The sequence below is a fragment of the Exophiala viscosa genome, assembly GCF_022695815.1.
Source record: "Exophiala viscosa unplaced genomic scaffold EDD37scaffold_1, whole genome shotgun sequence".
In the NCBI taxonomy this organism is placed as follows: Eukaryota; Fungi; Ascomycota; class Eurotiomycetes; order Chaetothyriales; family Herpotrichiellaceae; genus Exophiala; species Exophiala viscosa.
In genome coordinates, this window is record NW_026944353.1 from 624,873 (window position 1) to 649,910 (window position 25,038).

The 25,038-nt window shown below is 52.3% G+C and overlaps 11 protein-coding genes across 11 annotated transcripts; 8 read left to right on the forward strand and 3 right to left on the reverse strand.

The window, feature by feature from the left end:
- Nucleotides 1-2,309: 2,309 nt before the first annotated feature.
- EDD37DRAFT_13007 (uncharacterized protein) lies at nucleotides 2,310-5,294 on the forward strand. The gene has a single exon (XM_062809420.1). The coding sequence runs from the start codon at nucleotides 2,661-2,663 to the stop codon at nucleotides 4,896-4,898; it is 2,238 nt and encodes a 745-aa protein (XP_062674460.1). The 5' UTR covers nucleotides 2,310-2,660; the 3' UTR covers nucleotides 4,899-5,294.
- A 112-nt stretch (nucleotides 5,295-5,406) lies between these two features.
- EDD37DRAFT_614729 (uncharacterized protein) lies at nucleotides 5,407-7,437 on the reverse strand. Its single transcript, XM_062815551.1, has 2 exons — nucleotides 6,774-7,437; nucleotides 5,407-6,722 (listed from the first exon to the last, which is right to left on the reverse strand). The coding sequence occupies exons 1-2, from the start codon at nucleotides 6,990-6,992 to the stop codon at nucleotides 5,691-5,693; spliced, it is 1,251 nt and encodes a 416-aa protein (XP_062674461.1). The 5' UTR covers nucleotides 6,993-7,437; the 3' UTR covers nucleotides 5,407-5,690.
- A 243-nt stretch (nucleotides 7,438-7,680) lies between these two features.
- EDD37DRAFT_614735 (uncharacterized protein) lies at nucleotides 7,681-10,673 on the forward strand. The gene has a single exon (XM_062815552.1). It carries the CDS (start codon nucleotides 7,952-7,954, stop codon nucleotides 10,409-10,411), a length of 2,460 nt encoding a protein of 819 aa, XP_062674462.1. The 5' UTR covers nucleotides 7,681-7,951; the 3' UTR covers nucleotides 10,412-10,673.
- Nucleotides 10,674-11,255: 582 nt separating this feature from the next.
- EDD37DRAFT_13169 (T5orf172 domain-containing protein) lies at nucleotides 11,256-13,021 on the forward strand. Its single transcript, XM_062809432.1, has one exon. The coding sequence runs from the start codon at nucleotides 11,634-11,636 to the stop codon at nucleotides 12,972-12,974; it is 1,341 nt and encodes a 446-aa protein (XP_062674463.1). The 5' UTR covers nucleotides 11,256-11,633; the 3' UTR covers nucleotides 12,975-13,021.
- Nucleotides 13,022-13,424: 403 nt separating this feature from the next.
- Nucleotides 13,425-15,383, forward strand: EDD37DRAFT_13312 (major facilitator superfamily domain-containing protein). Its single transcript, XM_062809454.1, has 2 exons — nucleotides 13,425-15,205; nucleotides 15,263-15,383. Exon 1 carries the CDS (start codon nucleotides 13,655-13,657, stop codon nucleotides 15,188-15,190), a length of 1,536 nt encoding a protein of 511 aa, XP_062674464.1. The 5' UTR covers nucleotides 13,425-13,654; the 3' UTR covers nucleotides 15,191-15,205; nucleotides 15,263-15,383.
- Nucleotides 15,312-17,223, forward strand: EDD37DRAFT_13388 (cercosporin toxin biosynthesis protein). The gene has a single exon (XM_062809467.1). The coding sequence runs from the start codon at nucleotides 15,520-15,522 to the stop codon at nucleotides 16,753-16,755; it is 1,236 nt and encodes a 411-aa protein (XP_062674465.1). The 5' UTR covers nucleotides 15,312-15,519; the 3' UTR covers nucleotides 16,756-17,223.
- A 328-nt stretch (nucleotides 17,224-17,551) lies between these two features.
- On the forward strand, nucleotides 17,552-18,825 carry EDD37DRAFT_13211 (uncharacterized protein). The gene has a single exon (XM_062809438.1). It carries the CDS (start codon nucleotides 17,692-17,694, stop codon nucleotides 18,727-18,729), a length of 1,038 nt encoding a protein of 345 aa, XP_062674466.1. The 5' UTR covers nucleotides 17,552-17,691; the 3' UTR covers nucleotides 18,730-18,825.
- A 107-nt stretch (nucleotides 18,826-18,932) lies between these two features.
- Nucleotides 18,933-19,680, reverse strand: EDD37DRAFT_644373 (endothelin-converting enzyme; the record flags this gene model as incomplete). The annotated part of the gene is made up of 3 exons (XM_062817505.1): nucleotides 18,933-19,106; nucleotides 19,160-19,426; nucleotides 19,486-19,680. The coding sequence occupies 3 exons, from the start codon at nucleotides 19,678-19,680 to the stop codon at nucleotides 18,933-18,935; spliced, it is 636 nt and encodes a 211-aa protein (XP_062674467.1).
- Nucleotides 19,681-20,338: 658 nt separating this feature from the next.
- On the forward strand, nucleotides 20,339-22,557 carry EDD37DRAFT_13200 (uncharacterized protein). The gene has a single exon (XM_062809434.1). It carries the CDS (start codon nucleotides 20,660-20,662, stop codon nucleotides 22,199-22,201), a length of 1,542 nt encoding a protein of 513 aa, XP_062674468.1. The 5' UTR covers nucleotides 20,339-20,659; the 3' UTR covers nucleotides 22,202-22,557.
- On the forward strand, nucleotides 22,408-23,246 carry EDD37DRAFT_13215 (uncharacterized protein). Its single transcript, XM_062809440.1, has 2 exons — nucleotides 22,408-22,701; nucleotides 22,765-23,246. The coding sequence occupies exons 1-2, from the start codon at nucleotides 22,614-22,616 to the stop codon at nucleotides 23,082-23,084; spliced, it is 408 nt and encodes a 135-aa protein (XP_062674469.1). The 5' UTR covers nucleotides 22,408-22,613; the 3' UTR covers nucleotides 23,085-23,246.
- On the reverse strand, nucleotides 23,247-25,027 carry EDD37DRAFT_13216 (uncharacterized protein). Its single transcript, XM_062809441.1, has one exon. It carries the CDS (start codon nucleotides 24,753-24,755, stop codon nucleotides 23,409-23,411), a length of 1,347 nt encoding a protein of 448 aa, XP_062674470.1. The 5' UTR covers nucleotides 24,756-25,027; the 3' UTR covers nucleotides 23,247-23,408.
- Between the last annotated feature and the right edge of the window lie 11 nt (nucleotides 25,028-25,038).

A 25,038-nucleotide genomic window follows, 5' to 3' on the forward strand; every position in this document is an offset into this window, starting at 1 on the left:
TCATGGATGTATCTCGAGTTAAGCAAATCCCCACAGGGCAGACGCGTGGTTTCTGGTCATGGACTGAGTGTCTGTGCCCTATACTTTGAAGACCATTTCAGGTATCAGGCCATAAGATCAACACTTCGATTGGTCAACGCCATGCGGTAAGGGCAGCCGAAAGAAGGAAGGGAGGGAGCTTTCGCCTCGGAATCCGAGAAGACAAACGTAGGAGGGCAAGGCGGCCCCTGCCTCGGAGGCGATGCAGTCACAATGAATCCTCGTCCATCCGATCGAAAGCTTGCAACGTGAAGGGATGTTGGCCTGTGCGTGCATACCATGTCAAAACTGTCGGAAAGATGCCTTGACTGGCTATCGCCAATTAGACCATGCGGCAACACACCACCTCTCCGCCAGAAATGAGCTCATAGGTTGATGTCGGGCTGTCGGAGCTTGCTTTGAGATCCCAACGTCGACCAGAGGCAGCTGTGTAGCTGACAGAAACGGTGGTCGTCCTGGAGAGCGCAGCCATTTGCGCGCGTGATGGACATGACATACTGGCAGAAGTCAAAAGTGGCATGGACAATCCTAGGCACGTGTAGTTACGAAGTAAAGGCGGCTAGGTATCGGTTTTGCGAAACCCTCTGGTGCTTTAGACTGGCAGGGGGATTCTTCGAATGTTCGGATGTAGAGAGATGAACGAAAATGTTCATCCTAGGCCGGACAAGCATAGAAGTGAAAACCCCTGGTAGCCTACCTCAGCTGGAACACCAGTCAGTAATGTCCGGTCTGTGATACAGGTCACACGTCAAGTGTGGATGCTCGGCGCGGGGCCAAACGAAAGCCAGCCACGGGAAGAAGCGAGCCCAGATCCAAACTCTGCTGGCTCTGAAAGGGGACGAGTCCAGTACGAGTACGGAATATGGAGTACCAGGACGGCATGGCGGGGAGGCGCTTTCATATTCCGTGCAGGCCGCGATCGAGCAAGATGAGTGGTGGTGATTCAGACTGCTTGATTCGTGACAAGAACCAATCCCATGACCCTGACGGGCGACAAAGGGGCCAAATGGTGCCTGGTTCCTGGATTGAAGGGGGTGAAGTGCCAGGCAAAAAGTGTTCGAAGAAAGGTTCATCATCGCGGTCTCTTTTTCACTCGGTCTCCCATCACTCCCATCAGATCGACGACCATGAGTATCGATAGTAGTAGGGAAGAATGAGCAGGGATCAGCTCCGTGGATGATGAGGCGCCGGTGGGCAATGTGCAAATGACGATGGTGGAAATGTTGCCAACTCATCGCTCGCTGCCAGTGGTGCAGTGTCTCTCTGTCTGGCCAAGCACCTCAGCGCAGTTTTTGCAGCGCAGGCGCAGGCGCAGATTGCGGTTTGTCCAGCCTCCTCAATATTTCCATTTCCAAGTTCCCACACACAGAAACCTGTCCACATCGATGAGACCCATTTTGGACAATGGCAAACCGTCTGAGGAACAATCCTCCAGGGCTACATTCAATTCTCCGGCCTTGTTCTCGGGTCCAGCGGTCCTTTGCCCGCCGGCACCTGTAGCAATCGGTCAACACCAGACCAAGACTGCGCTTCCGCGCGAATATCGAGGTTGCAATATCGAGAACCACCGAATGCTCTCACACCTAGTACGAATATCGAGTATCGCTCACCTGTACTTCACAGCCTGACACGCATCATCTCCAGCTTCCATACTGTCAAAAATTCCCCGCAAAGCGGCTTGTGCAAAGGTCAAAGCTCCCTGTATGATGCTTCCACGTTGAATCTCGCCGCACCCACCACATTGTGAACCTGCCTATCTTCGATCACTGCGCACACACACCCATAACTTTTTATGAGAAGAAACAAAACTTCATGCATCGATATAAACAGAGCAGACTCTCGAGAGGTGTTGAGACACGACTGCGCCGCAGCAGTCGTCGCGCACATCCAGGCGAAACCCAACCACCGTGATTTCAGCATTGGACCAGCCACTCACTAATACGACCACAACCACACATTCTTTTGCGCAAGATCAATGTTACTACCCAAGGTTCTCGACACCTAACTTCAACCCTGCTTAGCCATATTCTACCTTTGGAGCTCGTGCGTGCGTTGGCAGCCTCGCTCTTGAATCGAAGGACCCCAACCCCGACGGCCTCGCGCTTTGAGGCGCATACCCCAAGTTGCATCGAGGTCATCCTCTTTCCCTTCCTGCATACCCTACAGTCGAAGTGTCTCAACCCGAGCAACCTCACTTTGACGACCTTTACGAGTATTACGATCCCGAACGCGAATCCCCACCCCAACGCCAGCAACACTCATCCACACCCGTTTCTCAACGAAGACCATCCGTCTCCTCAACACCCAGTGGTGTCAGATCCCTGAGAAGAACCCCAAGACTACAAGAGACGGAGGTCAGGCCGGTGGTCGAGGTCATATCGCCTGAGCGACCCAGAAGAGGAGAAGTCCTTTCAAGTACATCTCTCTTTGAGGAGTCTGGATCGACCAGCCCCGAACACTTCCAACGCCTGGTAGGAGACGATTCATACTGGCCACGGAGAACGACACACATCTCCAGACATACCCACGACGCTATCCTTTTTGCCTTGGAAGCTATCAGAAGAGGTAGTGGTGTCAATGCGCAGCCCTTGACTCCAGATCTGCTCGAAGAAGAGGCTCGAATGTCAGATTTGGTAAGGGGCAATCCGCCCGGTACCACTGCTCGAGGACAGAATGGGGGTGCACCACGCACAACCGCAGCTGGTGGTGCCGGGCCTATATCGACCGAACCACCTCGGTATCGTACGCCTACCGATGTCATGCGAGAGCGAAGAGCACGGGAAGCTAGACGGGCAGAAGAGGCGGCTGCAAGACTACGGCATGAAGACCAGAGAAGGACTGGACAAGAGGAGCAAGTTGTCGGCGTTGGGGATGATCAGATGCCTCGAGCAACAGCACGAACATCAATCGGCAGACCACAGCCCACGCAGACCTACAACATAAGCGGACCCACCGGTCCTGCACCTGGACCGTCGACTCGACGACAAGAGAATGTTGCTCCCCCTCAGCCCGACCGTTCGAGGACCTCGCGGCCTGCGCAAAGTGGTGCCCGAGATCCTGCCATATCACCAACGGCGCAGCGGAATCGCACAGAAGCCTACGAGAATCTGAATATCCCAGCCACGGCTAGACCTGCAGTACCACCTGAGCAGACTCAACGAACCTCTCAGCAGCCTCAGCAACCGAGGCCGCAGGCTGGTACGCAACCTCCTCCTCAATCTGGTCCTCAAACCTCTGGCGCTGGTGGACGTAGCCGCTTTCCAAATGCCTTTGAAAGATGGGAAGACCTGTCTGCACACTGGGAAGGTATTGTGTCGTCCTTTATTCATCGTATGCAAAACAATGCCGACGAACTTGCGGGAAAGTCAATAGAACGCCAGATGGCTCGTCAAATTGAGGATTTATCCGCAGCTGGAGCAAATCTGTTTCATGCTGTGGTTGAATTGCAACGTCTCAGAGCTTCTTCCGAACGGAAGTTTCAGCGCTGGTTCTTTGAGACGCGGCACGAGCAAGAACAAGGTCAAGAAAGACAGGCGGAGCTCGAGCGTCAGCTCCGGGCGGAAAGAGAAGCTCGGACGCAGAGCTCCACTTCTATCGAAGCGGTCCGCGCGGAAAAGACCCGAACCGAAGAACTTCTCAAAGAGATGCGACGAGAGCTGCAGATCAGCAAGGAGGAAGCTCGAAGGGCTTGGGAAGAGCTAGGCAGACGAGAACAAGAGGAGCGAGAGCGGACCATCGCTTTGCGAAGTGGCGAACCCACCCTTATTGGCGGTGTACAGGTCGTTCCCATGCAAGGCCTTCCAAGCCGACAAGTAAGCACAGCGCACCGACCACAAGCCAGAGAAGGGCCCACTGGCGGTGCAGGGCCGTCTACGATGTCAGGTCAGCAACCTTCGATGGCTCAACGACCACCTTCTCGGAGTCAGACGACAACAACCTCTCTTGATTCTCCGGGTGAAGAAAGTCGGCAGTTCACATATCAAGCTGACACGGGGAACTCACCAACCGTCACCGATCCTTTCACCGAGTCGCCTCAACAGCGAGATCCACAAGGCCAACTACGTCGCTCACCAGACACACAGTTCTATGCAACTCCTCCACGCCCAACGCAACCTCAAACCACTGCCGCCACCACCGCTGCCAGTCGTGCCGCAGAAAGTGGAGGTCCATCAGCAGCCCCTCGAAGTGAACTCCGCTTCTATCAAACCGCAACCACCAATGTACCAATGTCGGGAACTCTACCACCGCCAGTCCGTCAAGGCACAGGTGACACAGGACGGTCATACATGGCTTCCAGCGCCTCCGGTGCCTCCGAGGAGGAATATCACATCAACCCCGACGGCAGCTACACCCGCGACACGCAGGGTCGACGGATCCCATACCACCAGCCGGTCGGCACCGGCCCGGGTCCTTCAGGGCTCTCCGCAGAGCTAAGCGACATCGAAGGCGAAGAGGGCGAATATTCTGAAGAAGATGACGACCACGCCGCCGACATTGAAAGGGAGCGTATGTACACTGCGCAATACCGTCCACAGCAGCAACAGCAGCAACCACCCACGACAACGGCTGCGAATATCCCTCGGACAACGTCCGGCCCGCTGTCAAGTATCCCGCAAGGTCGTCCCCCTGCGCCTCCGGCCGAGTACGAGGGTGAAGGGTACGATGCGCCGCCCGTCGTCACGCAAGCGACGACAAACTGGGAGGATTTGACTCGCCATCGCCATCCGACTAGGTTGAGCGATATTCTTGAGGAACAAGCATCGCGCACGAGTCCGAGTCGGACAAGCTATATCAGCGGGTCGGGACCGTTGCCTGGGGACGGCTCTGGTGGTGCTGGAAGTTCGTTTGCCCGGCGGTGATAGACATGTTCTTCTCAATCGTCAATGTGTTGGCTTGTAATATGGATGAGAAGAATGTGTTGCCAAAGTTGACTCCCGGCGGATGTGGATCAAGCTTGATTTAGGGAATTGCACACTGTACAAAGGTTTGCAGGGATGGGTTCTGCAAATATTCGGAAAGCCAGAAGGCAACGCAACGGTATTCTGTCACACCATTGAGAGTGTTGGCCGCATTGGCACATTCAACGGATGTGGGCTCCAAATTCGACATACTAGATCAATCTGTCGAAGATAGGGTGTTTTGAGTACGGAGTGTGTATGTCGGAGAGCAAAAGGAAAACCGGTGTACCTTATCAGGTAATTTTCTGTGCCGTGTGTTAGATTGTGTGAACTGTGAACATAGCAAGCGAAGGCGCAAAAGGGTTGTTTGAGTCAATTGGATTCGAAAGCAAACAAGCGAGACAACGGTTGAGCACTCTACGTCGCCTAATAGCTCCAGGAACCTTCTTCAAGAAGAATTCTTATTTCATTCTCAGTCGAAATTACGTAGGTCTACGAAGGTTCATGTTCATGCTCCAGTTTGTGGCGGGCAATAACATTCGATGACACTCGGCCAATCGTTCTCATCGGCCTCTCAATCGTAGCCAACCGATTCTCACAATGACTTTCTCCAACTCAAGGATGTGGCGTTCTTTGCCCTGTCAAGGTAGACCAAGTTGGAAGTGTGGGCATAACATGTGGCCGTGTTCTTTTGTGGATGTTGATACACTGTTCTCTGCAGTCTTTGGACAGCCTTCTCATATCACATCATATTCAGGATGTTGGATTCCAAGCACTGGGGTTTGATTCAATGTAAGCCGGGGTGTTGCACCAGCAAGTACGACTGAATGGATTGAAGACGGCTGGACTGTTGTTATTGTTGAAGCATGTCATAGCTTTGCAAGCAGCCTCCGTCATGGTCGCAGTGTTGACATCTGGTGCTACAATGCCTCTCGCAGCAAGGTGCATCTCTTCATCAGCTCCGTTGAACATGCACCCGCAGTAGCCATCACCACCTTTGATCAGGTGCATGTGGTAGAATGGACACGATTTGTCGCAGTCGATGCTGAAAATCTGTCGTTTGACTGGTTGAACATACTGAATCGTGTCTGAAATGCTGCGCTTTGTGGCGTTGACAGGTAATGTGACGATGCTCAAAGCCGTGCTCTGATTAATGTCCATTTTGTCGATACCGAGTACCTCATTGCTGCCGACGACTGAGTAGATGGTGCCATCTTGCTTCTGGACCCAGTAGTTGATGACAGTGGGAGTGTACACATTAACAGCTATGCATTGACAGTCGGCAATCACAACTTGAGACTGTCCTTGACCTTGTTGAACTACTTTGGGCACAAGAGCAAGATTCGGTTTAGGATCAAATCCAATGGTACCACAAGGGAAGGAAGCGCTTGCATTGACCTCGAGTAGATCGGCAACCAGGCCGTTCAATTGCAGGTAGATCTTCAGCACATCGTCCTGGAAGTATGGGATGATGGAGCTGACTGTTGCATTGTCCTGCGGCTGTGAAGTCAAGGACTGGTTGAGCACTGCTGGAGTAATGGTCTGCTTTGGTGGAGGGATGAATGTTGGTATCGCGCTGCGTACAGATGCGCTCGAGCTAGTTGGCATTTCACGACGTCGAAGCTCAAATGAGTTGTCATCGTCCGGCTCAGACATAGACTCCAGGACTTCTCTTTCAAGCTCGCGCCATTTTTCCATAGAGCTGCAATAGCAGGCTTGTTCGATGAAAGAGTAGAATGGTTCTGTGTCGCCGTCGCAGACATGGTCCTCACAAGCGAATTTAGTCTGTTTCGTGCTGTCAGTTGCTGGTCATGCGTTTCGCGAAATCTCACTTACCAGTCTTTTGGGCCAGTCAGGACAGACGCACAAACCCGACGATGGCTCGACGAATGCGTTTCCGAAGAGACATTTTATTGACGAGCACAGCTGCTCGAAGGTGCCGAGAGCACCGCGCGAGAGCGACAGATCGGCCATGGGAGCGTCGATCTTGGTCGGCGCAGCAACAACCAACGCGAGGAGCGACAGGCTCATGAGGAACATCGTCGCGACTTTCATCTTGAGCGTGTACAATACAGTCGAAGATATGGAGAGAAGGAGTTAGTGAAAAGGACGATGAATTAGGTTATTGTAAGAAGAGAATGAGTGACGAGATAGCTGTACAGGGCGGTCGAAGTGCGACGAAAGTGAGCGGTTGTTAGCGTTCATTGAAGTACCGCACCCTTTTGCGATGTGTGCACTTGCTGCAAAGATACACCTGCATTAATCTCACTGATTCCAGAAGGTGCGACACTCATTGTGAGCAGTGAATACCCAGCACATGGCAAACAGGAGGCCGCCATCCACAACGGAAAGTGAGCACAGTTCATGGGAAGGAAGGTGTTCGGAAGAACAGGCACATGTGGCAAGCGAGAAGCCAGATGACAACGTGCAGCAAAGGCATGAGCTGTCCACTGCCTGTTTTCGCGTCCATAAGAGCCCTCGTTTGTAAAGGTTTCCTTCAGTACGGCATTGAGCTCCTTGGAAGTTGTTGTTAGGTCGTTGTTGTTTAGGTTCACGAGGCTGCACTAGTCTGTTCACGGACGGCAAGGCTGAACGGTCCGAGCCTGGTCTTGGCAGAAAGCAGGGCGCAGTCTCTGCCCATCAACACCTTCATTGACCTCATTTGACAGCATTACTCCATATTCAATGGCGATCGTGCATCAATCCTGGTTCTCTTCGTTGGCCTACAATGCAAACATATGATCATCCAAGTTCTTGCCCTCGTGCAACCAACTTCCCGTTCTGTGTCTCACTCTGTTCCATTCTGTGTTCCTTCTGCGTGGCTGGGAATCTCATCGGCGCCGGCCTGATCCCAACCACCACTATCAACCCCAACCTCGTATTCAATTCCACCATTTCATATTCTCGAAATGCGTCTTCAATCATGCTCTCCATGTCTATTCCACTCTGGTCAACGTGCTTCCGCTTTGACATTTTTTTTTGAGTTTCCGCATTGATAATACTTCCCCAGAGTAATGAACTTGGTTCCCGATACTCATATTCAGACAGTCAAGAGCCTCACTCCTCAATATATCCGCAGTCATTCGTTGAAATCTTCCGTCGCCTCGAACGAATATTTCTCAGACTATGCTTCTGAAACCGCCAGCCAAAAATCCGACGATACAAAAGCAAGCTATGAAACACCGCCCTCGAGAATATCAACACCACCCGTACAGCAGCAACTCATTGATTCGGAGATGACACTTCCCAGTAGAGCCGGCGCAACACAGCCGGCACCTCTCAATACTCGGTATGAGGCGTCACAGACAATGCGCATGCTGTCCAGTTTTGACGAGATGAGTCCGCCAACCCCAGGAGTTGACGATACACCATACATTCGGTTTGCGATTGAGCAATTGACAAGAGATGAGGATGTCCTTGGTCAAGGCAGATACAGCACAGCATCACCCGTGGATGATCCTCTTTCTCCGATTCTGCCATTAGCAAGACCAGTATCGGTCGACAGCCGTCAAACTCCTACACCCTCTCCTCCTCCACCAACGCCACCACAGCAACCTCCTCCACAGCCAATACGTCAGATTCAGCGGAAGCCTGTACCTCAAGAGGTCATGGTCCCTGTTGATCTGTCCAAAGACCTACGCTCACAACTTGGCTTTGTACCAACACCCTTACGACTTCCCATCCTCGCGCTTTTCATGTTCTTATGCCTATCAATCATAGCCGGCCTAATATTCAGTCTTGTTTTCATTTCCACGAATCATGCCCTCTTCGACTACGACGGAAACTCCACACCACGGTATTTTGTCTTCCAATACCTACCACAACTTCTGGGCATCATCCTGCTACTATGGCTTTTTGTCATCGAAGCCGCAGCGTACAGATGCTTGCCCTACTTCTGTATGAACTCAGGAAAGCGCAATCCCTGGGTGCTACAGAACATGCGGATCTTGCCGGCGAACTATCTGCTTCCCGACTTTAGCTTCTTCCGTACGGGAGAGCAAATGCTTGGAGTGGCATTTCTGATATTCTGGCTGAGCAATTTCACCGTCCCTCTCCTCAGTTGCCTTTATCAAACGCAGTGGATCACAAACGATGGTCCCGCACGCTTTCGCTGGACGACCGTACAGGGCGTGGGCTGGACCTTGGTCGCGCTGTATGGTCTACTGTGTCTAGCAATTCTGTACTGCATTGTGCGGTTTCGGCGACGCAACTCGAACTTGATGTGGGATCCGCGCTCAATCGCCGACCTGGTCTGCCTCTTTCGTCGCTCAAATGGTGGGTCTGGATTCGAGCAGAGCGAGATTGCGCCAGATCCCGGCCAACAACTTCCACCAAAGACATGTCGATTAGGCTTTTGGACGACTTCCGAAAGACCTGCCGTTTTCCACGGAGTAGGTGTGGAATACGCCCCGATCAAACGCCTTTCGATGCAGCAGACAAGAGCAACGGAGAAACCCTCAGGTCTACGGCTTCATCCTAACGACACCGTTGACACCGAGGCTCAGCAGCGCCATTCCTATGGTTCAGTCTTCTCACGCAATATCCATTCACCGTATGTACGGTATCGATGGACCGTCTGGTTCCTTCGAGACTCGGCTGTCTTGGCATGGATCATTGCAGCGTTCATACTTGTGATTGCCTTTTTGGTGGTCAGCTTTGTCAACCACGCAGTACAAGACGGGTTCAGTCCATTGTTACCGTCACTGACTCGTGCTGGAGGTTTCTCTCCAGCGAACTTCCTCTACAGCTTCATCCCGGCGTTACTCGGAATGATCCTCTTTCTTGCGTGGCAACCCATCGCAATGTACTTCCGTGCTGTTCAGCCATTTTGCAACCTCTCTCAACCTTCTGGTGCTGATGCTCGACACTCGCTGTTGCTGTCATACCCGGCTCGAGGTCCGAGTTCTGTGATCCTTCTCGCTCTGCGAAACCACGACTACAAGGTGGCATATATCAGCTTCATTGCCCTTCTATCACTGTCGATCCCAGTCCTAGCTGGAGGAGTATTCACCGCGGAGTTCTTCACCACTCAGAACGAGGTCAGAATTGTCGCCAGCATGCCTGGATACATTGCGCTCTGCGTACTTGTGACTATTTATGCATTGTCATACTTGGTCATCTGGCCCACAAGAAAGCGGTACCTGCCACACAACATCAATACCATCGCAGCTTTGTTGAGTTGGCTATATGCGAGCCCGTTGCTGGGTGACAGCGCTCTGCAGAATGTTACAACAAAAGGAGAACTCATAGAGAGATTGACCAGATCATCTTCATCTCCAGCAACACTTACTGGAGATGGAGCAAAAGACGAGAAACGGGGCCAAGCCTTCAGGCCAGTGCGTCATGTGGGTGGGCATGTGCCGCGTTTTGCCTTTGGCATATTTGTGGGACGAGATGGGCTGGAGCATCTCGGCATTGACCGACTTCAGAGGCCTGGAAGTCGCGAGATGCTCGTGGTGCCTCCTTCCCGGTAGCGAGAATTACTAATGATGATGAAGTTGACGACAGCGACGTGCGGTGCACTGTACATACCACGCCTATGGAATTCATGCACACGGCAATGACTTCAACAATACGATGAGATTATGGGTATGGACGGATGGGCGCCCCAGGATTGAGTATAACTGAGAGAGCTCGTGAATGAGGCGATGCGAAATGGATATATCTTGCGAGACGGGAAATGTCACACACCAGAACAACGGTTCACGCCAAAAATCCAGGGCAGAAGAAGGCGCAGTAATCAATAATATGATTCATGAAATCTTCAATCGTAAACATCTCCATGCAACTTTCCCAGAGGTGGTGAAGACTCAAATGTCATATGAAGGTCGCCTTGCAAACGCTCGACCTGGATGGACGCAGAACAGCCGATGCTCCTGGACCTAGCAGGTCCAGTGGGCTTTTGTCACAGTTCACTCTCCGACCATGCAGCTGCAAGGCGCAATGCACTATGCTGCCTACGAGACCAGTGGTTGTACCCTGCATCGCTGGTCATCCAACATTCCACCTGATAGCATAGACTAACATTAGAACGCTATTGAGGGCGCAGCAGGATGAAAGGACCTACCTTGATCTCGTGATTATCACCGAACAGGCGTTGGCATCCAAGGCAGTTACAAGCTAATGCACCTCAGCGCAGCTCTGAGACACTCTCGAGCCGAGAGCACAGGGGAGCTTCAGCAGGAATGACTCTTCTTGAGATCTCTGTCTTTTGTGCCAAATGGTAATATACCCAGTGGTATAACTGTATGCCAATCGCAACCGCGGACGTTTCAAGGGGTTTCCTGGTCCTTCCCCTCTTGATAGAGGAGAATATAGGTATGAGGTTCTGTCGAGCAACTCAACTCCAGCTGATGGCGTCACCTAGGAGTAGGTACTTTTGCTGCGGCCAAGACTCAGCCTCGCGCAGCACGTTAACCTGGGGTCGGCGCCAACTTGCCCGATGACGGCCATCCTTGCGACTGGGGTAAGGTTCGCCAAAACAACAGCCCCCATTAGGCGGAGCTGGTCTGTGACCGAACTGGTATCAGGCATCTATGGCCATGCCAATGCCAGAATCCTTGGAGGTGGTAGAACACATAAGTAGGCTCTGATCACAAGTAGGAAGAAAATGCCATCTCAAGCTCTTTTCTCCTCGAGCGGAACAACCCAGCGTCGTCTCGTTAGATCTGAAGCAAGAGAATTACTTGTTCAATCATGGTTCATATCCCGGACGTGAAAGCCTTCCCGTCCCTCCGTGACTTTGACCCCTTGCAACCACATTTCACCTGCATTTATCCTCTGATCGGTAAAGAACGGAACTGTGCAAATCGTGTCAACCAATTTGATCGTTCCGAAGCATCTCGTATCCAGGTACAGATTTTGGGCGGCGTATTGACTGGTGATTTGACTGGCCATCTCCAAGAATTGGCCGAACTGAGCTGTTGTAAGAGGGTCCACAGAAAGAGCCTGGAAGAGCTAGGTGTTCTGGATGAGCTTTGCCAGAAATGGGAAGACGATGTTAGGGAGATACCTGCAGCAACGCAGATCAAGGAGGAGGACAGAGGAGATACAGACCCGAACTTGACATCTGTACAGGCTGATACGCCTCGTTCCGAACCTGCTGAATCGACGCCAAGGTACAATCTGAGATCAATGGACAGGAACCACACAGGACAGATATGCCACCAAACGGGCGCCGCATCGTTGATTCCCGAGTTTGTGCCTCACGTCAAAGGCCCTTCGAACACGTTTGTCTCGGTGCTATTGCGGCCGTTACCACCAGCCTCCTCATCCAAAGCATCCCGGAACAGAGAACCTCAATGGCGAAAGCAAGGTTCCATCTATGCCTTCACCCGAACCTCGAGCCCAGGCATGGTGAAGATCGGATATACGACAGGCAAGGTGTTTGGTCGCCTGGAAAGCTGGCAGAGACGTTGCGGCTACGAGCCATGGCTTGTTGCTGTTGCCGATGATGTGCCGCATGTCATACGAGCGGAAGCCTTGGTTCATCATGAACTGTCAGAGCATTGGCGAAGGGAGCCGAGGTGTAAGCACAATCCGCTGTGTGCCGGTGGACATCGGGAATGGTTTGAGATCGATGTCGACACAGCAGCGCAGACAATCAAGAGAGTGGCCCAATGGATAAGGTTGGCCAGACCATATGATGAGCACGGCTTCCTTACGAGGAAATGGAGAAACATCATCTGCGACTTGGAGAAGAGAGACGTGGTGGTCACTTCAGCAAACCTGTTGGAAGCATACGACGACCTTACCTCTCACGAACGGATGGGTGCGATCGACAGTAGTCAGAGAAAAGCCATACCCAAGATCAAGACGGAAAGTGAGATCGTGGCGCAAACGGAGTTTGAATCCGAGCTGTCAGCTGCTGAGAAGGATGTATCGTCGCTGGACCAGGCTATGAGGCTGTTACTGGGATCAGGCAAGGTTGGGCAGCTATTGGATGTCCTCATTACGGACAGACGAATGTATACCTCGGTTGATCGCAGGCCGAAGATTGAACAACCAGTCATGCCAATGGGCGTGCTGGTATCGTGAGCATCCGACAGCTGTTTGGGGATTGCGGTGAAAGACCTTTGGATCCATGATGGCTCACTGATTCCATTTGCGTAGCTTGCAGTGTACACACGTTCACGAGATCACGACCCTCGAAAAGGGAATGCTGACGGCGTTGGATGTTCCGGTTGAGGTTTGACATACTGGGGATGCAGTTTCCACAGGAAGGAGGCGAGGCTGGCAGGGGCCAATGGAACAGGGGGGCGTACGGAGTACCTGGTCAAGCGAAGAAGCGACGTGCATCATGAAGGTCGACATCTCTCTCTTGCTTATTTTGTCCAATTCATCAGAGTCCACTTCGTCTCCTATTGCTCCGGCGAGATGCTTCCGCACATAAGAAGATTCTGGAGATGACACATGAGAGCGTAAAAGGATCAAAGAATTAGGTAAAAGTTTGGTGAAGTTTTCTTTTTGTTCGCGTCATGCTCAAGGCAAAAGACTCGAATCCGCTCATGTCCGGTCGTCTCCTGCTTTCTCCAGTCATCTCCAGGCACCTTGTTACGAAAAGATGATGCACGGTCCGCCCCGAGCGCGCTCCTCGGAAAGATCGAACTACGTTAAATAAAACTGATATGGCCTGCTGAGATGAATTCTGACTTCTCGCAACCTTTCATATTGACTATAGCGAAGATTGGGCAAGAGGCGACGTTATCGAATCTCTCATGACCGATTTCGATGCAGAGCCAAAGGATGCCAGTCCCATCCAACCTGATGGGCACGATGTCGCCCAGACTGCTGGATCCGAGGTGATTGACTGGTATGGACCATGCGACCCAGAGAACCCATACAACTGGCCCTTGAGTCGGAAATGGATCATCACCGCCGTTGCTACACTGGCTACGTTCATCACGACCATGAACGGAACCATGATCACAGTCGCCGCCGATGCTATCAACCAAGAATTCAATGTTAGCGATGCCAACTTTCCAAACTCATACTGGCCCGTCACCACCTGGTCTCTGGGCGGCGGTATATCATGTTTAATAATTCTCCCACTTATGGAGGATTTCGGCGTACGACCAGCTTTCCTCACAACATACATTATTTTCTTTCTCTTCATTATTCCGCAAGCCGTGGCGCAGAACTTCGCAACTTTGGTCGTCACCCGGTTCTTCGCAGGCGGCTGCGCTGCTATCCTGTCAAACACGGCTGCCGCTTTGATTGGGAACATCTGGGAAGGTGATCGCGCTCGAACGATCCCCATGAGTTTCTTCGTCACGACTTACCTGGCAGGAGCCAGTATGGGACCGGTCATTGGGGGTGTGATTCTTCAGAATCTTTCCTGGCGCTGGCTGTCCTACATGCAGCTAATCTGGCTTGCCATATTCTTTCCAGTCTACTTCTTCTTTTTCCAAGAAAGCAGGGGCACTGTGATCCTGCAGCAACGGGCCCGGAAGCTGCAGAAGGCCGGTCAAGCAGTGCGAGGACCACAGGACGGACCCAAGATGAATCTTGCGCTGAAGATGGCCCTGAGCACCAAGCGACCGCTGAGGATGCTGTTCACGGAGCCAGTACTATTTGTCTTCACCCTGTGGTCATCATTTATGGTGGGTACGGTCTTCGTTTTCACGCAATCAGTCGAACAAGTCTTTTCCGGCTTATACGGCTGGAACGCCTCGCAAGCTGGGTATTTACAGGCGGCCATTGTGATCGGCGAACTTGTTGGATGGACAGGAGTTCTCCTTTCAGCAAAGTTGTACTTTGGGTCGGCGTCACGAAACACGGAATCTCCAGGGACACCAATCCCCGAGGCACGATTGTATGTTAGCGTTTTTGGAAGCTTTGTGGGCGTCGCAGGTGGTATGTTTGTTTACGGATGGACGTCATTCCCCTCGGTTCCTTGGATTGCACCGGCCATTGGGTTGGCCATGGTGGGAGCCGGAATTGACGTGGTGGTACTGGCCATCGCCGACTATGTCATCGACGCTTATGCCAGATACGCTGGCAGTGCTGTCGCTGCGGTGGTCTTGGGAGAGAACCTGTTTTCGGCCTTCCTTCCGCTTGCCGCCCAGCCGATGTACTCGAACTTGGATTTCAGGTGGGCAAGTAGCCTGTTGGGATTCCTGGCCCTGGGGCTCTCATTCGCGCCGGTGTGCATTCTGATATGGGGACGGCAGCTCAGAGCACGCAGCCCCTTTATGAAGGAGGCGGTGGTTGAGAAAAGAGTGGATTCAGACTCTTCAATAGGTGAAGTCTGAAATTTATAGCTAATTGTACGTATATATGTGATCGACGAAATTAATGAAACGTCAATGATGGAACAAATCCAGTCCTTGATCTTGCTGTTCCCCAGGAGCATCTCGGCTTCAATGCAGCCTCGTTCGGAGCCGGACGAGGTCCGAGCTGATCACGTGTCGCATGAACGCGGGTACCTATATCATGTCCGAACCGAGATCGTCGAACGTTACCGGAAAGAGTATCGACTATAAAGATAAGGCAGGCCACATGTTGTGATAATGTCTCGTGTTCGTGTTGCTCAATGCTGGGTACCTGACTATCACTCACCAGGAATCGATAAGCTTGCGAAATGTCAAAAGTATCAAACCCCATACTCATAATTGGAGGCGGCTTAGGCGGCCTCAGCCTCGCCCAGGGCCTGAAGAAGAAAGGCATCCCATTCCGGATCTTCGAGCGAGACGGCGCCGCCAGTTTCCGCGCCCAGGGGTACCGCATCCGTCTGGACGAAAGGGGCATTGGTAGTCTCGAGAAGCTACTCCCACGTCCACTCTTCGACCTCGCTGAGAAGACATCTTCGCCCGTGGTCAGCGGCGGTCACCGATTCGACGCACTCACTGGCGAGAAAAGCGAGGCTCGCTTCGGCGGTGGAGGACCACAACGCGGTACTGGTCCGAACTGGAATGTTGATCGGACTGTCATTCGTAATGTCCTTCTCCAAGGGTTGGAAAAGGACATCGACTTCGGCAAACGGCTTGAGCGGTATGAGTTCGCATCCGAGTCCACTTCCGACGACAAGAGCGTGACAGCGCGTTTCGCGGACGGAACCTCAGCGACCGGACGCATGATCGTCGGCGCCGACGGCGTGCGTTCGCATGTTCGACGACAACTTGTGCCTGGCCACACCTTGCTCGACACCGAAATGCGTGCTATCTTCGGCAAGACTCCGATTCCAGAGGGTATCCCGCCGCCGATCAGGGATACAGTTGCCCAGGGCATGAATGTGACGGCCGAGGAGAACTCCAATGGACGAGCGGTGTTGTTCTCTGATACGATGAGGTTCGACCACGGGGTAGATACCTCCCCTGCAGAGGCAGTGCAGTTGCCGGACGACTATATATACTGGGTCCTTACTTTTGCGAAAACCCGCACCGAGGTCGACGACAAAACGTTGATGACATACAATGGTGAGCAATCTGCGAAGTTGGCTGAAGAATTGACAAAGGCGTGGAACATGAGTGATCGGACTATTGTGACGAAGCAGGATCCCGACGCTGCGTCGGCGTTGTTCTTCTTGATGGCGAGGCCGGATTTGGATACATTGCCGACGGATGCGAGGGTTACGTTGCTTGGGGATGCGGCGCATTCGATGCCTCCGCTCGGCGGGGTGGGTGCGAATTCAGCGTTCGAAGATGCTGCTGAGCTCGCTGATGTTCTTGGGCAGGGTGAGGTTGGGGATGAGGCGATCGGGGCGTATGACAAGACTGTCCGTGATCGGGCGAGCGGGTGGTTGGGGATGAGCATAGCGGGTTCGACCAAGTTGTTTGGGATGAGACCGATTGAGGAGTTGAAGTCTTTCGCTCTGTGATCCTGCAGATTTTGGTATTGTTGCGGCGAGAAAGGCAATTGGTGGTGTCCGGACTCTCTGCTCGGCATTTAGCGGTGTCATCTCTTCTCCTTCAGCAATGAGAGGCCGTTGCTCCGTGAGATTGGTTGGCGTGGACTTCAGTCTAAACAGAGATACCCAGGTGCGTACTTAGACTTGTACTATACTACCTTGCGTTGCGCCTTTTTCACGTCTTCAATTCACATGTTCGATATTTGTCGATAGCCGGGCCGTACGTTCTGCTTACCTTCAGCAAGGTCAACGCCGTGTTGTATGGCATATTCCGGGTTATGCAAACAGTAGACTTCTTGACCCCATGGACGCGTCTAAGGTCCGGCTATGTAGGCAGCGCTTTGACAAGGCTGACAGATACCATCGCTGCATGCTCCCACGTGGGGATGAATATCTGGTCGCCCGTGCGATGCTGATAATCATAAGGTTTCTTCGCAGGCTTACGTGTTTGTCGACCATGCGGAGTCCTACGGCAATCGGGTTGTGGTTTGGTAGATGTGAGTGTGCTGTACTCCGTAGTCGGACAGTCAACCTGCAGGTACACATCTGCTCACCTTCCCTTGCAAGGCAAACTTGGACATGTTCTCGATTTCACTCGATGGTATGGGTCGTTCGTCATTTGTAGCGCAAGACTTTCCGTCATGGCCGCTTTCCCTCGAACCAATCTCGAGGCTTGTATCACTCCACGTGATGGTCATTCCCCATGTCTAGTCTAGCTTCGTCGACCTGCAATGCATCCGATGTTGACCGGGGCATGGAGGCAACATCGAAGTTCGAATTATCGTACCACTGCAATGGTCAGCGGCGGCACGCTGAGGTACATAAGCTCAATGCACCGCCAGACCGGGTCAAATGTAGCTGGGAAGCTTGCTCAGGTTCACAAAACAACGATACTAAGCCCGCAGCATGATGTTTTCCGTTGCTTTGCTCTCAGCAAGCTGCTTACTCTCCAGCGCACTGGCGGCAAACATCACCATCTACCAACAGAATGTATCATTTGTCCCAACACCTCTCCCGGCACCAGGACCGGCAAGCAACTTCGACGCCATCATCAACCAGTTCAATCAACTAGGTCGCTCAACCGTGTGGAATCTGGTCAAGAAGATCCCATTTGAAGGAGACAATGGCGAACCGGAAGGTATGGTCAACATCAATGAGGAGCGATATATTGTCAGTGGCGGTCTGTACACCAACAAGACCGTCTCATATGGCAACAACACCATCATCAACGGCACAGACCGCACCCCTGGAGCTGGATATGGTTATCTGGCTGTCTTTGACGGTCAAGGCAAGCGCATTGCGGTTGCCACCTTGACCGAAACTGGTGCTCTCGAATACCACAACGGAGGCATTGATTACGACGGCCAGGTTATCTGGGCAACCATCGCGCAGTATCGACCCAACACCACTGCAAGCATCATCAGTGTGGATCCCACCACCTTGGAGTTCCAGGACCTCATTCACTATAATGACCATCTTGGTGGTATCGTGCATGACATCCAAAACCAGTCACTCAGTACCCTCAATTGGGGCGCCCGCAATGGGACGGTCTGGGATTTGACAGCCAAAAGAGATCCTTACCCTCAATTCAGTCAGCCCAGGTCCGTGGTCCACAACCCAACTTTTTTCGTTGACTATCAGGATTGCAAGTTTTTGGGGCACTCCCAAACGTACGACTACCGTGCTGTGATGATGTGCAGCGGTGTGGCCACTTACTCGAACAACGTGACCGTCGGTGCCGTTGCCATTGTCGATACGGAAACATTGGTGCCTTATTCTGAGGTGCCGTTGACAATGGTCAGTGCACTGGGAACACCCATCACGGAAAATCCTTTTGATGTGGCGATTGTGAACGGCAAGTTGCGTCTGTACTTCTTGCCCGACCAGCATAACTCGACACTGTACGTTTATGAAGCCGTACAGAATAGTCCTTATGAATATTGAGCCGTGGGAGGCAAAAAGTGGGTGCCGACCGGCAGGTCTATTGAGGTCAGCCATAGTTGTACATAGGGCTGCAGCTGATAATAATGATGTCGAATTGGAAACTTACGTACCTGGGACGGGGCCTGTGCCTATGAGCTCTTGCGAGTACGAAGCGGATCGGTGAGCATAGTCCGGTCCCTAAAGCTGATTGGAGCATCAACAAATCAGGCGTTCTTCTCGATCACGAAACCGAAATAGCCAAACGACCCTTTATCGTCGTCAAGCTCCTCAACCTGCACATCCCAAATCCCGTCCCGCAGGAGATGTGACTTCATGAAATGAGGCTGTCGAAAAGTAATGTAGAGAAAAGTGCCGCCTGGTTTGAGCACACGAGTCACCTACCAAACAAGTCAGTCAAATATTTATCTGCCACCACATGTCGTGTGCAAACCTCGTCGATATAACGTCTGATGTTCTCCTTGACGTCCTCGGGTGGATCCCATGGACTGCCTGACACCATGGCGTCGAGCGTGCCCTTGTCCACAGCAACATCCACGGAAGCGTCTGGTATTGCCGGCATGTCGCGAACATCTCCATACAGCCACTTGATGCCTGTTTTGTCCGCGTGGCGTTCCGACATTTTCTGAATTACCACGGTGGAGAAGTCGATACATATCTGGTTCTTGTACCCAAGGCTCCATAGATCAGCAGGCACAGTCTGTCAACCACCAAAGTCAGCCGCCGTCCATTCACCGCATGTATTTAGACGGCGCTCACACTATCACCACATCCGAGTTGAAGAACACAAGGACTTGTCTCCGGGGATCTCCTATCGAGGAGGTGTTTCTGGAAGAAAGGCTTCAGGCTATCGAACGTCTTGAACCATTCGTGCATCGGGGTCTCTCCGCTGGACTTTGTGTAGCGCTCGTCCCAGAAGGATGCGAGAGATATGTCCTGTTCTTTCTCTTTCATGTTTGTGGTCAAAGTGAGGTCGATCGGCGCAGAGGAATATTGGTGAGCTGAGTTCGAGCCGACGGCAGCCTTTTCCGCCACTCGACGTTGACTCTTGCAAGAAAAGTCAAGGACTTCCTCCAGGGAGAAGGTCGACGACTTGGTGTCTGTCTGCGCCTGAGAGCGGAACAAAATTCACGTCGAACCACAGTGAGGTTCACGCAGACTGCTACTTCAATCACATGCTTCACCGTATCAATTGACATGAAGCTGCTTAGTCAACTGGCCATGGTTGTGTAGAAAGAGCACTCATCAACCACTGATCGTGTTTCTCGTACTCGCACATTTTTACCAATGATGTCTTTCTCTCCACGCGGTCATCTCCAGGAGGCACCCGAATCCGAGATGCAGACCAGTAGTGCCTCGTAAGGCGTCAGTCATCCTCCCAACCTGAGGTATCATACAAAAGTCGCCGGTCTGTGGATACTTAATCTCGAAAAGACAACTGTTTTCGATCAAGCGTCACCTTTGACTGCTGATTCATGGCCATGATTGATGCGCTACGACCCAGGCCGTCGATCATAAGGTAAGCAGTGCGTGCCGTGCCTCTGGAACGCCCTGCGCACTTCTCCTTTGTGATTAACTAAAGAACGAAGTAATGGGATTCAGAGATGCCATTTGCCGGAGACCAAAACTCCCCGACGCTGAGCCTCACTAGCCTTGTCAGGCCACCCAGAATCCGTTAATAGGCGCCGAGGTTCATGCATTATGATGCATGACATGTTTCGAGACTCGTTCGGAGCCGAGATTTATACCCGTTATGGCCTATACTGGACATATCGTTGTGCTTGCGAGAGTATTTGTGCAAGCAATGCCGCCCTCTGACATGCTCACACGACCGCCTTAAGAGACTTCAAGTCTTGGTCTGTGGCAACCTGTACCTCAGACCCCAAACAATTGTATGTCCAAAGATTCAAGCCTTGGCTAGTGCACTCAAAGTATGGCGAGACACACTTCTGGCTGTCGAAACTGCGTCGTTCGTCGTGTCCGATGTGACGAAAGGAGACCGCGTTGTCTGAACTGTGAGAAACGGAAAATCGAGTGCAACGGACCAAGACAAGGTGCCCTCTTCGTCAACAAAGACACCGAAGACTTGTGTGCGCTGGAAAAGAGCAAGCCTCGGAAAGGGAGCAAAGAGTCCACGGAGATCACGATTGACAGATCGTCCTACTATGTACTGGATGTTCCTGTCAGTCCCCTGACCCCTATACGAAGGGGCTTCGACTGGGCAAACAAGAGCAGCCCGGACACTCACATATGCCACCTCCGCTGGCAAATCAACGAGCGTGACAAACCATGGGTTGGATACTGTCTGGAGCACCATGGTGAGTACCCTATAGCGGATATTGCAATAGAAGCTCTCGCTGCAGCCTTCTACCGCAATCGCTACCACCACAAGACCTCCGGCGACATTGCCGCAATCAAATATGGACAAGCTCTTGCTGCTCTTCGCTTGGCCTTAGAAAGTCACGGAGAGGGACAAGATCTCTTCGACATCCTTGCCACCACCAGTGCGCTCAACCGGTACGAACTCGTTATTGGCACGATGAACCACAACTGGATACGGCATGCAAGCGGTATCAGTCGAGTCATTGAGCTTGCTGGGCCGGAGCACTTTCGCACATATCCTAACAAGCTCATCCTCGAATCGAATCGCTTTCGAATCATCCATGAGGCGTACTTCCACCGCCGGCCGACATATTTGGAAAAGAAGGAGTGGAGTGATCTGCGGTCAGATCTAGACCCGATGTCAACGATGTTTGTCAAGCTCGAAGATGCATTCTGCGTTCTGACAAGGGTGACATCTGAGATATCGAACTTCATGAAAGATGACATTCTTGATCTGGATTGGGACCGGCACCGAGACATTTCCGCGAGACTTCAACAGCTGCTAGCTAATCTCGATATCTGGAAAGAAACATGGATCACTCGGTTCAAATTCGAGGCGACTGCAAAAGCCCTCAAAGGCGAGAGGAAGGCCTTCTACACCGATGACAACGGCCTCGTGTTCCAAAGCTCTCTTCAGTATCCCAATCAGAGAGCTGCGCTGGGGCTGAACATGTACCGGTCCCTCAAAGTCACGGCACTGGAGTGGAAATACAAACTCGAGCATCCAGACTGTCAGTCGCCAACAACATCAAAAGAGGATATGGGTGATATGGTCGAAGCGCGCATCTTGGCTGGGGAGATCTGTCGGAGCTTACATTGTCACTTTGACGAGACGGACAAGTGGGAGGTCCTTGCTCCTTTTCATTTATTGTTCGCCGCAGCCGTGGCAAGGAGAACGTTCCAGCCAAGATCGCGCGAGGCGCAGTGGCTTTGCCGATTGCTGAACCAAGTGGCTGATCGGAGCGGATTTGAAATCGCGCGGAGTATTGCTAAGATGCACGATCATCGCTGGGGAGATCCTGATTGCCGAAGGGGTGTACGAAATGTCCTTGATCGGGATGCGCCTCGACGTGCTCCGTATATGACAGACTGAAGTATGAAGTATCAATTGAATAGCCGGGCTATGGACGGCTAAAATCGGCTATGGCGTTCACTATGAGCGACTGAACTCTGTTTGAACTCTCCTTGGACCCTGTTCCGTTCACACATGGCGAAGATTGTGAATCAGATGCTGTTCTGCCGTGAAGGTACATACCGTCCCCCGTGGCTATCGGTCTATCGGCGTTGCAACGATGCGAGACTCGCGCTCACGAAACGACGGCTTACCAAGTACCATGGCCGTAGAGTTTGAAGTAGTCATCCTGTACCGTGCACCTCAATGTATAAAAGGACAGTTAGGCACGGCCACATCTCGCTTCTGTCTGCATCGCTCATAGCATCATCCCGACAAACAACCAAGCAAGCAAACAATATCATACAGACAACCCAGTCAGGTCATCGTCACTATGTCCAAGCCAATCCCAGTTATCATCCTCGGCAAGATTCCCGCTGATCAAAGCGCTGTCACTGAAGCGCTCAAACCTGAGTATGAAGGTTCGTGTGTCGTCTGATCCACTCTACTAAGCCCTTGATACTGATCCCTTTGTCACTCTCTAGTCGTCAAAATCTTTGAAAGTGTCGAGGCTTTGGCCGACGGTCTTCCCGCTCTCTTGGAGTCTCCTGACCGCAAACCAGCGGGTGCTTTCATGGGCGGCATCTTCACGCCCGAGGAGTTTGCCGCAGCTCGCGCCGTGCCTGGGGCATCTTCATTCCCATGGATGAGGCCCATTCGCACGAAGCCTGGAAACGAGCATATGATGACGCCTGCTCACGCCCCGCCTCCAGATATGCTCGCTGCATTGGCCAGGAATAGCCTCGACACGCATGAAGAAATGATCAAGGAACGAAAGGGCGCGGGTGAGGTCTGGTACTATTGAGGAAGGGGGACAAGAGGTTGATAGTCTTGGCTTTAAGGGGAGGAACACTCGTTGGGTAGAGTGGATCTGTATTTGTATCGTCTTGCTCACGTTTGCTGGTCCCGTCTCAATGTATTCTTGCATTATATTTGCCATACTTTTTGTACGCTTTTCGCAATGTGCTTGAGATACACCGCGCAGATGACCCGGCAGGAGAACCTGGCAGGAGGTACCTCGGGTATGACCAGATACGGTAGGTGATGCTACTTCTGCCAACAGACTCAAGTAGCTCCAGGCGATCTCTGAGTTTGATGCTCGAAGATGGAGGGACAGAGGTCCCGTATATTAAGGCTCGGAAAAGTCATTGGCGTAGGTGTAGACGAAGGCTGTTTCGAAAGGTGTGGGAGCCTCCGAGATGTGACTGGTCATGTCGGTATCGGTTGTCAGGCGAAGCTGAGTTGTGGAAGCTGCACCATGCACGGATTCCCAGACCCTGTTCGATGGCCATTGTAACAAATCCTGCCATATCTCCCCATGCTTAGCACGAACAATTGCTGACACAGCTTCAACCAGGCGAAAGCCAACTCCACGAAGCCACCAAGCATGATCCAATGCATGCAGTGCCGCGCCATAGTAAGCCAGGACGACCAGGGCTGCAGGGTGGCGTTGTTTCACGAGTGCAACGTAGGAACTGTCGACGAATGCAGGCCAACCGATAACTCCCAGGAAATTGTCTGGCTCTTTTCTCCCAATGCAACGAAACGCCTTGTGAAGATCCGGTATTGCGGAACTGAATATGACCGAAATGTCTATATGTGCATGCGGAACGTGTCTCTCGACCTCGAGAGCATTTGCCAACTGAATACCTGTGAAAAGCCCTTCTAAAGCGTTCTGTACTTCAGCCTCGATAGGGACCTCCTGTCGGCTTAGAATTGTTTTGAATGGAACCACCAATGACTCGCAGGATTTGATCCAGTTGCTGGACGCATTGGCGACTGCAACTGTACCAAGAAGTAAGTCAAAGATGGTGGTGATTCTGCTTATGAATTCCTCTGGGTCGGAAATAGCATTTCGTTCTGAGGTACAGAGAAAGCCAAATCCGAGGCCAGCGAGAACGGCAGAAAACCCGAAGACGAAGTGGCATGTCCGGTTGTTGATATTGTTCAAAGTGGGAATGTAGGACGAAAGTGCCTCCTGTTGGTGTACGCTGGCCTTTTCTGCGTAGTAAAGGCGTTTTGACTGGGGCATATCTGCGGCCGTGGATTGTAAGTGGAGAGCCGACACCGCAAGTATGCCATGCAAAAGGTACGGGTATTCTGGGGTGCGTCCTGCAATGTCCACGCGTCTCAATGGAAAGAGTCCTGGTATCGTCGTGAATGCCGTGGAATTGGTGGCTGAGTAGTGATGAATGAGCTCAAGCTCATTTGGTTCTACATGGCTAATTTGAGGGGCGATGACTGCCCGGAGCAGAGGATCAACAGTGGCCCAAGACGTCGAAGGCGCTGGTGGGATAGAAAGTGAAGTGGACATGCTCATCGGGGTAGCTTCGAGAAGAGTGTCGCCATAGACGCATTCTGTCCTCCGTCTGGCACATCCGCCACATGTTGGTATTGCTTGATCGCAACGTTTCCGCCTTTGTTTGCAGGTTTTACAGCCATGTCGGTTCTTGTGGTGAAAGGCTCTAGATGGCATCCCTTAGACTGCCCTTGGTACGGAATATGTGTCCAAATGTCAGTGTGGGCGAAAGGGTGGTGCGTGTGGCAGCCAGCTTGCAGCGCACGACCAATCGTGTTTTGCAGGCTCCTGACCTGGTTGCTGGTTTCGATATACGTGGCGCTGTATGTGTACGCTATACGCCGTCGAACCGCAGGCCAGCCCTCGATACAGGATGAGCGGATATCTTGTTTTGTTACAGACTCGAATTGGTCTCCAGAATGAACTCCGGCGACCTCTCAGATACCACAGGAATCGCCTG